Source organism: Tachyglossus aculeatus, chromosome 19 (genome assembly GCF_015852505.1).
Source record: "Tachyglossus aculeatus isolate mTacAcu1 chromosome 19, mTacAcu1.pri, whole genome shotgun sequence".
Classification (NCBI taxonomy): Eukaryota; Metazoa; Chordata; class Mammalia; order Monotremata; family Tachyglossidae; genus Tachyglossus; species Tachyglossus aculeatus.
Window position 1 is genome coordinate 28,313,653 of NC_052084.1, and position 11,563 is coordinate 28,325,215.

The 11,563-nt window shown below is 48.2% G+C and overlaps 1 protein-coding gene across 1 annotated transcript; it reads left to right on the forward strand.

Annotated features, from left to right (window-relative positions):
* The first annotated feature begins 1,973 nt into the window (after positions 1-1,973).
* Positions 1,974-10,801, forward strand: LOC119940846 (cytochrome c oxidase subunit 7A2, mitochondrial). Its single transcript, XM_038761193.1, has 4 exons — positions 1,974-2,073; positions 6,665-6,754; positions 8,520-8,604; positions 10,602-10,801. The coding sequence occupies exons 1-4, from the start codon at positions 2,056-2,058 to the stop codon at positions 10,658-10,660; spliced, it is 252 nt and encodes an 83-aa protein (XP_038617121.1). The 5' UTR covers positions 1,974-2,055; the 3' UTR covers positions 10,661-10,801.
* The last annotated feature ends 762 nt before the right edge of the window (positions 10,802-11,563 follow it).

Here is an 11,563-nt window from a genome sequence, read left to right on the forward strand (position 1 = left end):
TATGTCAATCATCTTCGTGAAAAAACATCCTGTGTCTTATTAGGCTTTAGAAAAAAGCTTCTCATTTGTCCCGTGCATCCATGAACAATGGATGGTCTGGTTTGGATTTTTAAGTACACAGTATGAAGCGAGCCCCTAACATTACTGTGGTTATTGTTTTTTCTGTTTTCCTGTCACAAGAAAGAAGTGAAGAACACAGACTTGGCAGGGGACGTCAGGACCCGCCTCGATTTCCTTTCCGCATCTGTTGCTGTCCCTGGCCTTTCTCACCTTCTGTTCTGAAACCCTTCTTTCCTTATAATAATTATGGCATTTATTAAGCGCTTACTATGTGCAAAGCAGGGGTTTGTAAGCTTTTCTTTTACTTTTTTTCAGAAGAGCCAAATACAATGCAATCTTTGTGCAGTTGGGTTGTCAAGCCATACTCTTAGGGAAGAGGAACAGGGGATCTCTGACACCAGAAGGCTGCCGCTCTGATCTGAGAATCCTTGCCCAGGCAGGGAGTGTTTGGGTGTCATGTTAGCAGTGCTTCTGTTTATTCTGTTATTCTAAGTCCCAAGCGCTTAGTACAGTGCTCTGCACACGGTGAGCGCTCAATAAATGCAACTGAATGAGTGGAATGGAATGAGAGGCAGCATGGCTCAGTGGCTTTGGAGTCAGAAGTCATGGGTTCAAATCCCGGCTCCACCACTTGTCAGCTGTGTGACTTTGGGCGAGTCACTCAACTTCTCTGTGCCTGTCACCTCATCTGTAAAATGGGGATTACGACTGTGAGCCCCAAGTGGGACGACCTGATTACCTTGTAGCTACCCCAGCGCTGAGAACAGTGATTTGTACATACTAACCGCTTAAAAAATGCCATCATTATTATTATTATTATTGCTCTACCCCCCCCCCCCCGCTCTGTTCAGGCTGGCTTGGCTCTACTGCGCAGCCGCAGCCCCGCCGACCGGAAGTCCCGCCCTCGACGGCGCCGGCTGATCGATTGACGTCTGGGGCGCTCCCCTCCTGCGGGCAATACGCATGCGCGAGTGAGCCCGCGGCTCCCCTCCCCTCCCAGAGGCAATCCACGGCGCGTGCGCAAAGGAGCACCAGCATCTCCCCTGCCGGAGGCAACCCATGGCGCGTGCGCAAAGGAGCCCGCGGCGCCCCCCCACTCCGGAACGCAACCCGCGGCGCGTGCGCAAAAGAGCTTGCGGCGCCCGCCCTCCTGGTAACGCGCATGCGCAAGGGAACCATCGGCACCCCCCCTTCCGGAGTCAACCCGTTGCGCGTGCGCAAAGGAGCCAGCGGCTCCCCCCCTTCCAGGAGGCAACCCGCTGCGCGTGCGCACAGGAGCTCGCGGCGCCCGCCCTTCCCGCGGGTAAACTGAAATGCGCAGGCGCAAAGGAGCCCCCGGCGCCCCCCCTCGGAGTCAACCTGCGGCGCGTGCGCAAAAGAGCCCGCGGCGCACCCCCTCCCTCCCCCGCCAGGAGCCAACCCTTGGCGCGTGCGCAAAAGAGCTCGCGGCGCCCGCCCCTCCCGCTAGTAATGCGCATGCGCAAGGGAACCATCGGCCCCCACAGCACCCGTACATATGCGTATATGTTTGTACATATTTATTACTTTATATTTATTTATTTATTTATTTTATTTGTACATATCTATTCCATTTATTTTATTTTGTTAGTATGTTTGGCTTTGTTCTCCGTCTCCCCCTTTTAGACTGTGAGCCCACTGTTGGGTAGGGACTGTCTCTAGACGTTGCCAATTTGTACTTCCCAAGCGCTTAGTCCAGTGCTCTGCACACAGTAAGCGCTCAATAAATACGATTGATGATGATGATGATGATGATGATGATCGGCGCCCCCTCCCGGAGTCCTTCTTTGCGCATGCGCAAAGGAGACATCGGCGCCCCCGCATCCCGGAGGCCGCCCGCTGCGCGTGCGCAAAGGAGCCATCGGAGCCCGCCCTTCCCGCGGCGCGTGCGCAAGGGAGCCCGTGACGTCAGCCGGGATCCTCTTCCGGTTCTGGTGGAGTGAGGCGGGCGTCCTTGGGCCGCTGGGGAGCGTCGACATGCTGCGGAACGTGCTGGTGAGGAGGGGAATCCGCGTCCCAGTGCTGCCCTTTGGGTGGGGGGCGCTCACTAGGTGACGGGCGACGTCCTAAGCGCCCACCACCCTGCCAGCCAATCAGGTTGTCCGGACGGGCGCCCGGGGAAGCGACTTATCCAAGGTCACCCAGCGGGGAAAGGGGACGAGGCGTCATTCACTCATTCATTCATTCATTCATTCATTCCGTCGTGTTTATTGAGCGCTTACTATATGCAGAGCACCGTAGTAAGCGCTTGGGAAACACAATTCGGCAACCTAGAGAGGCCGTCCCTACCCAGTGTTCACTCATTCATTCAATCAGTCGCCTGTATTGGGCGCTTACTATGTGCGGAGCACTGTAGTAAGCGCTTGGGAAATACAATTCGGCAGCATACAGAGGCGGTCCCTACCCAGTATTCATTCATTCATTCAATCGTGTTCATTGAGCGCTGCCTGTGTGCAGAGCACCGTACTAAGCGCTTGGAAAATACAATTCGGTAACAGAGAGAGCCGGTCCCTACCCAATATTCACTCATTCATTCAGTCGTATGTATTGAGCGCTTACTATGTGCAGAGCACTGTAGTAAGCGCTTGGGAAATACAGTTCCACAGCATAGAGAGGCGGTCCCTACCCAATATCCATTCATTCAGTCGTATTTACTGAGCGCTTACTGTGTGCAGAGCACTGTAGTAAGCGCTTGGGAAACACAATTCGGCAACATAGAGAGGCGGTCCCTACCCAGTATTCACTCATTCATTCAATCGTATGTATTGAGCGCTTACTATGTGCAGAGCACTGTAGTAAGCGCTTGGGAAATACAGTTCCACAGCATAGAGAGGCGGTCCCTACCCGATATCCATTCATTCACTCGTATTTACTGAGCGCTTACTGTGTGCAGAGCACTGTAGTAAGCGCTTGGGAAACACAATTCGGCAACATAGAGAGGCGGTCCCTACCCAGTATTCACTCATTCATTCAGTCGTATGTATTGAGCGCTTACTATGTGCAGAGCACTGTAGTAAGCGCTTGGGAAATACAGTTCGGCAACATAGACGGTCCCTACCCAATATGCATTCATTCAGTCGTATTTACTGAGCGCTTAACTATGCAGAGCACTGTAGTAAGCGCTTGGGAAACACAATTCGGCAACATAGGCCGTCCCTACCCAGTGTTCACTCATTCATTCAATCGTATGTGCTGTTCGCTTACTATGTGCAGAGCACTGTAGTAAGCGCTTGGGAAATACAATTCGGCAACATAGAGAGGCGGCCCCTACCCAATATTCATTCATTCATTCCTTCCATCGTGTTTATCGAGCGCTTTCTGTGTGTAGAGCAGCGTAGTAAGCGCTTGGGAAACACAATTCGGCAGCATAGAGAGGCGGTCCCTACCCAATATTCACTCATTCATTCAATTGTATGTATTGAGCGCTTACTATGTGCAGAGCACTGTAGTAAGCGCTTGGGAAATACAGTTCGGCAACATAGAGAGACGGTCCCTACCCAATATTCATTCATTCAATCGTATTTACTGAGCGCTTACTGAGCGCAGAGCACTGTAGTAAGCGCTTGGGAAACACAATTCGGCAACATAGAGAGGCCGTCCCTACCCAGTGTTCACTCATTCATTCAATCGTATGTACTGTTCGCTTACTATGTGCAGAGCACTGTAGTAAGCGCTTGGGAAATACAGTTCGGCAACATAGAGAGACGGTCCCTACCCAATATGCATTCATTCAGTCGTATTTACTGAGCGCTTAACTATGCAGAGCACTGTAGTAAGCGCTTGGGAAACACAATTCGGCAACATAGGCCGTCCCTACCCAGTGTTCACTCATTCATTCAATCGTATGTGCTGTTCGCTTACTATGTGCAGAGCACTGTAGTAAGCGCTTGGGAAATACAATTCGGCAACATAGAGAGGCGGCCCCTACCCAATATTCATTCATTCATTCCTTCCATCGTGTTTATCGAGCGCTTTCTGTGTGTAGAGCAGCGTAGTAAGCGCTTGGGAAACACAATTCGGCAGCATAGAGAGGCGGTCCCTACCCAATATTCACTCATTCATTCAATTGTATGTATTGAGCGCTTACTATGTGCAGAGCACTGTAGTAAGCGCTTGGGAAATACAGTTCGGCAACATAGAGAGACGGTCCCTACCCAATATTCATTCATTCAATCGTATTTACTGAGCGCTTACTGAGCGCAGAGCACTGTAGTAAGCGCTTGGGAAACACAATTCGGCAACATAGAGAGGCCGTCCCTACCCAGTGTTCACTCATTCATTCAATCGTATGTACTGTTCGCTTACTATGTGCAGAGCACTGTAGTAAGCGCTTGGGAAATACAATTCGGCAACATAGAGAGGCGGCCCCTACCCAATATTCATTCATTCATTCCTTCCATCGTGTTTATCGAGCGCTTTCTGTGTGTAGAGCAGCGTAGTAAGCGCTTGGGAAACACAATTCGGCAGCATAGAGAGGCGGTCCCTACCCAATATTCACTCATTCATTCAATCGTATGTATTGAGCGCTTACTATGTGCAGAGCACTGTAGTAAGCGCTTGGGAAATACAATTCGGCAACATAGAGAGGCGGCCCCTACCCAATATTCATTCATTGATTCAATCGTGTTTATTGAGCTCTTACTATATGCAGAGCACCGTAGTAAGCGCTTGGGAAACACAATTCGGCAACATAGGCCGTCCCTACCCAGTGTTCACTCATTCATTCATTCAATCAATCGCCTGTATTGGGCGCTCACTATGTGCAGAGCACCGTAGTAAGCGCTTGGGAAAGGCAATTCGGTAGCATAGAGAGGCGGTCCCTACCCAGTATCCATTCATTCATTCCATCGTGTTTATTGAGCGCTTCCTGTGTGCAGAGCACCGTACTAAGCGCTTGGAAAATACAATTCGGTAACAGAGAGGCGGTCCCTACCCAATATTCACTCATTCAGTCGTATTTACTGAGCGCTTAACTATGCAGAGCACTGTAGTAAGCGCTTGGGAAACACAATTCGGCAACATAGAGAGGCCGTCCCTACCCGATATTCATTCATTCAATCGTGTTTACTGAGCGCTTACTGAGCGCTTACTGTGTGCAGAGCACTGTAGTAAGCGCTTGGGAAACACAATTCGGCAACATAGAGAGGCCGTCCCTACCCAGTGTTCACTCATTCATTCGATCGTATGTACTGTTCGCTTACTATGTGCAGAGCACTGTAGTAAGCGCTTGGGAAATACAATTCGGCAACATAGAGAGGCGGCCCCTACCCAATATTCATTCATTCATTCCTTCCATCGTGTTTATCGAGCGCTTTCTGTGTGTAGAGCAGCGTAGTAAGCGCTTGGGAAACACAGTTCGGCAGCATAGAGAGGCCGTCCCTACCCAGTGTTCACTCATTCATTCAATCAATTGCCTGTATTGGGCGCTTACTATGTGCAGAGCACCGTAGTAAGCGCTTGGGAAATATAATTCGGCAGCATAGAGAGGCGGTCCCTACCCAATATCCATTCATTCATTCCATCGTGTTTATTGAGCGCTTCCTGTGTGCAGAGCACTGTAGTAAGCGCTTGGAAAATACAATTGGGTAACATATAGAGGCGGTCCCTACTCAATATTCATTCATTCAATCGTGTTTACTGAGCGCTTAACTATGCAGAGCACTGTAGTAAGCGCTTGGGAAATACAATTCGGGAACATAGACGGTCCCTACCCGATATTCACTCATGCATTCAATCGTATTGAGCGCTTACTATGTGCAGAGCACTGTAGTAAGCGCTTGGGAAATACAATTTGGCAACACATAGAGACGGTCCCTACCTAATATTCATTCATTCCATCGTGTTTATTGAGCACTTACTGTGTGCAGAGCACCGTATAAAGCGCTTGGGAAATACAATTCGGCAACATAGAGAGGCGGTCCCTACCCAGTATTCATTCATTCATTCAGTTGTATTATTGAGTGCTTATTCATTCAGTCGTATTGAGAGCTTACTGTGTGCAGAGCACTGTACTAAGCGCTTGGGAAGTACAAGTTTGTGTGCAGAGCACTGTACTAAGCACTTAGGAAGCACAAATCGGCAACAGATAGATGGTCCCCATCAATCAATCAATCAATCAATCAATCGTACTTATTGAGCGCTGACTATGTGCAGAGCACTGTACTAAGCGCTTGGGAAGTACAAATTGGCATCACATAGAGACAGTCCCTACCCAACAGTGGGCTCACAGTCTAAAAGTCTACCCAATATTCATTCATTCCACCATGTTTATTGAGCGCTTACTGTGTGCAAAGCACTGGACTAAGAGCTGGGGAAGCACAAATCGGCAACATATAGAGACAGTCCCTACCCAATATTCATTCATTCAGTCGTATTTACAGATGGAGTCACTGAAATACAGAGAAATGACCTGCTTAACAAATATCACTTAAAAAAAAAACCCCAAAACAAACCTTTCTTGACATTTACTCACCCCGGGAGTTGGAAATTGGTGCCCTGGTTTCCTCTCCCAAGTCTCCCGGGAGTTACTGGGTGGGGGTGAAATTCCAATAAATAAAGGACGCGACTCCCGGATTTTCTCACCCAGGCCCTTCGCCAGCTGAGCCAGAGGACCATAAGCACCGCCTCCCGCAGACAGTTTGAAAACAAGGTTCGAGAGAAGCAAAAACTATTCCAGGTACCGTAGTGGCCAAGAGCGTGGTTCGGGGGAAGCCGTGGACGTATGTTAGCCTCGGTCTGGGGGATGGTGGATTGATAGACCGCATCCGAAGCCCATGTGATTGCGGGGCCAGGGCCGTGACGGGCCAACCGTCTCCCGTCTCCTTCAATCTCCCCAACCCTGTGCCCAGGATTAGTCTGAGGGCCGGGGGGGGGGTTCATTCATTCATTCAATCGTATTTATTGAGCGCTTACTGTGTGCAGAGCGCTGGACTAAGCGCTTGGGAAGTTCAGGTCGGCAGCATCTAGAGACGGTCCCTACCCAACAGCGGGCTCACGGTCTAGAAGGGGGAGACAGACAACAAAACAAAGCATATTAATAAAATAAGTAGAATAAATACGTACAAGTAAAATAGAGTAATAAATTCATTCAATCTTATTTATTGAGCGCTTATTGTGTGCAGAGCACTGGACTAAGCGCTTGGGAAGTTCAAGTTGGCAACATCTAGAGATGGTCCCTACCCAACAGCGGGCTCACGGTCTAGAAGGGGGAGACAGACAACAAAACAAAACATATTAATAAAATAAGTAGAATATGTACAAATAGAGTGATAAATTCATTCATTCAGTTGTATTTATTGAGCGCTTACTTTGTGCAGAGCACGGGATTTAGCGCTTGGGAAGTTGAAGTTGGCAACATCTAGAGACGGTCCCTACCCAACAGCGGGCTCACGGTCTAGAAGGGGGAGACAGACAACAAAATGAAACATATGAACCAAATAAAATAAAGAGAATAAATATGTGCAAGTAAAATAGAGTAATAAATTCATTCATTCAGTCAGTCAATTGTATTTACTGAGCGCTTACTGTGTGCAGAGCACTGGACTAAGCACTTGGGAAGTTGAAGTTGGGAACATATAGAGACGGTCCCTACCCAACAGCGGGCTCACGGTCTAGAAGGGGGAGACAGACAACAAAACAAAACATATTAATAAAATAAGTAGAATAAATATGTACAAGTAAAATAGACTAATAAATTCATTCATTCATTCAGTTGTATTTATTGAGTGCTTACTGTGTGCAGAGCACTGGACTAAGCGCTTGGGAAGTTCAAGTTGGCCACACATAGAGACGATCCCTACCCAACAGCGGGCTCACAGGCTAGAAGGGGGAGACAGACAACAAAACAAAACATATTAATAAAATAAGTGGAATAAATATATACAAGTAAAATAGGGTAATAAATTCATTCATTCATTCAGTAGTATTTATTGAGCGCTTACTGTGTGCAGAGCACTGGACTAAGCGCTTGGGAAGTTCAAGTTGGCAACATCTAGAGACAGTCCCTACCCAACAGCGGGCTCACAGTGTAGAAGGGGGAGACAGACAACAAAACAAAGCATATAAACCAAACCTTCGTGACCAGCGAAGGTATCCTGTGAATTCTGCATAAATGTCTGCACTGGTACTCTGTTGCCATTTTGGCGCTCATATTTTAGTCCCGAGTTAATTTAGGATACCACCGATGTTGCATATTCAGAAACGCATGTAAAGGTCGCAACTAATCGGAACAATAAGGCCTTAGCCTGAAACTTGTGGTATGGTCATGGTCTTTAATGTCGGGGAATGGCTTTCAATACTTAACCCTGGCGATCTGGAGAGATAGCGGAGAATCTCATTTAAATTCGCAGCTAATGGATTTGTCTTTTCAGCGTATTGGAGAAGCAGTACCCACCGCAGGCCCGACTGCTAGTGTAACGCTGGCCGTTTGTGTCTTTGTGTAGGAGGACAACGGGATTCCCGTGCACCTCAAAGGCGGAGTGGCTGACGCCTTGCTATACCGAGCCACAATGGTCCTTACTGTTGGGGGTAAGCACGATGCCGGGGACCGCTCATGGACTGGATCCGTGGGGAGAGGTGATCCCTGCCCTCGAGTGCTGGGCGAGGAGGGGCGGCCTTTCATCTAGCCCTCAATCAAAATGAATCCTGAAGGATTTTTCCCGGCAGAGCCACGGCTCTTGCATCCGGTTCTCTCTCTTGCAAAACCTCGGGATGGGGAAAACTCGCTCTGCGGCCTAAAGACATTCCCCAATTTGTCATTGGCGTGAGGTGAAAACGCAATAAGGAATCGCCGAGGGAACCCCGGTGGACCTTTATTTCCCTACCTATAAAATGGGGGAAGCCATTTCTCCCCCTTGGGGGTATTGGAGGACAAGTGAGACTGCCGACGGGGAAATTATTTGGTTCAGATCCGGTTTGCCGGAATTCCCTGAGCCCCAATTTAGGGCAGGGTGTGGCTCCGGGGTCTTAGGGAAGAGGTAAAAGAATGGCAGCATTTCAGGGCCGGAGGAGAGCGACCGAGAGAAAAGGGACGCGTGGGAGGCTGAAGTCTTTCAGCTTGTCTGCCCTCACTCCCAGCTCTGCTCAGCGAGAGATTCATTCATTCAATCGTATTTATTGAGCGCTTACTGTGTGCAGAGCACTGTACTAAGCACTTGGAAAGTACAAGTTGGAGACCGAAGTCTGTTGAAAGTGGAGTTTTCCCATGACTTAGTCAAAAAACAAGATCATCGTCAAGGATCCGGGCCTCATGGGATTTCTGGATCTCACTTCAGGCCACTTGTGATTCAGCCGCTGTGTCGGGAGAATCTGTTAGGAATGAGGTTTCCCATTCATTCATTCATTCAGTCGTATTTATTGAACGCTTACTGTGTGCAGAGCACTGTACTAAGCGCTTGGGAAGTCCAAGTTGGGTGAACCGAAGTCTGTTGAAAGTGGAGTTTTCCCGTGACTTAGTCAAAAGACAAGATCATCGTCAAGGATCCGGGCCCCATGGGATTTCAGGATCTCACTTCAGGGCACTTGTGATTCAGCCACTGTGTGGGGAGAATCTGGTAGGAATGAGGTTTCCCATTCATTCATTCAGTCGTATTTATTGAGCGCTTACTGTGTGCAGAGCACTGTACTAAGCTCTTGGGAAGTCCAAGTTGGCAACATCTAGAGACGGTCCTGACCCAACGGCGGGCTCACAGTCTGGAAGGGGGAGACAGACAACAAAACAGAACAGGTGGACTGTTCTATAGAGTGATATGTTCAGCTTTCTTTGACTTCCTTTGTATGTTGTAAGTGGGTCTGGGAGGAATCTAGCCCTATTTTCTTTTAATTCTGGCCTAACTGGGACTTTAATAATCAATCACTGGTATTTATTAAGCAATTACTATGTACAGAGCACTGTACTAAGTGCTTGGGAGAGGCCAAAACAATAGAGTTTGTTGACCTGATCCCTCCCTGTCCCCAAGGAGCTGACCCCCTAGAAGGGGGAGACAGACAACAAAACATTAACACAGAATACATTGCCATTACACTAAATAAATCGTATTACTGCATCTGCACATTCGTGTTTCCCTAGTGCCATCAACTCAAGTCGGTCATTTCTGATGCTCCTGCCCGTAAAGTGGTATTTTTTCCCCACTGCGTTTTCACACTGGAAACCTTCATGTTCTTAAATGGTTCGAACCCAACAATCGGCGTTCACAGATGGGTCTCGGGGGATGAGCCCCACCGTTGGGTAGGGACTGTCTCTATATGCTGCCGACGTGTACTTCCCAAGCGCTTAGTACAGTGCTCTGCACACAGTAAGCGCTCAATAAATACGACTGATTGATGGGAGGGGCCGAGATTTAGAAACCACTAGCTGTAGGTGGGGCTAGCACTGAGAGCTATCTTTTCAGTCACTAGGTAATTTAGTTTATTTTTTAGGTGCAGTGTACACCTTGCAGACTTTCTCCTGGGGTATTGAATTCGCACACATGCATTTCCACGCCAATCACGTAACTCTCCTTTTTCTCTTTCTGCCTCCGTTTCAGGAACAATTTATGCTCTCTATCTGCTGGGGGTAGCTTCCATGCCCAAGAAACAGAGTTGAGAGACGTTTACCTCCCGGGAGCCCCGTCCCACGCACCTGTCCAGGGATCAGTCGTCTGGGATAATGAGCCGAATTCACGTTCGGGATCAATATTTATTCATCTGTACCAGCCGAAAATGAAATAAAGCGGGTTTTACCTTGCTCCGCCTCTAGTTTGATGGTATTTAGGAAGTCGTTTTTGGAGCTGGGGAGGAGGAAGAAGGTGGAAAGAGACTGGGGTCTCTCCCCGTTTCGGGATTTGGGGTCCAGTCGGTGATCAGCTGCGCTCATAGGATAGCAGAAAAAAATGGGACTTTTTCAACTCGGTGTCTCTTTAAATTCGAAACTGGATCAAATGTCTTCAACACAAATCCAGGCTTAAACTTATGATTAAAGTATGCATTGACCTCGTGTCTTTTTTTTTTTTAATTTTTATGGCGTTTGTTAAGCACTTACTATGGGCCAGGCACTGTTTTAAGCGCTGAGGTAAATGCCCGCTGATCAGGTTGGCTACAGTCCATGCCCCACACGGGGCACTCAGTCTTAATTCCCATTTTATAGAGGAGCAGTTGGGTTCATTGAGCAAATGGTCACGGTTTGACAGCTCTCCGTTGTTAGCGGTCGTACAGAATGGTCGGCAGCATTGTCAGGCGCTATTTGTTGAACGCCTATTCTGCAGAGCACTGCACTAAGCCCTGGGAAAGTACAATAGAGCCAGTGGACACGGTCCCCGCACCGTGGCTTTGAGGATCTTCGGTTTTGATTATACCAAAAATAATTTTTTTACAAGATTACGAATTTACAAACAAAATTTTACAAAATTTTAAAAAAATTATTTACAAAAAATAAATTGTATTTATGTTTTGATGCCCTATTGGTGAAACCCAGCAGTCTCCCTAAGGATGCCCACTTGGATTTGTGCTT

Excerpts from the sequence above, each read along its gene's own strand:
- LOC119940846 (XM_038761193.1), top strand. Across the intron at positions 6,755-8,519 it reads AGAAGCAAAAACTATTCCAG|GAGGACAACGGGATTCCCGT; the intron begins GTACCGTAGTGG and ends GTCTTTGTGTAG. Across the intron at positions 8,605-10,601 it reads AATGGTCCTTACTGTTGGGG|GAACAATTTATGCTCTCTAT; the intron begins GTAAGCACGATG and ends CCTCCGTTTCAG.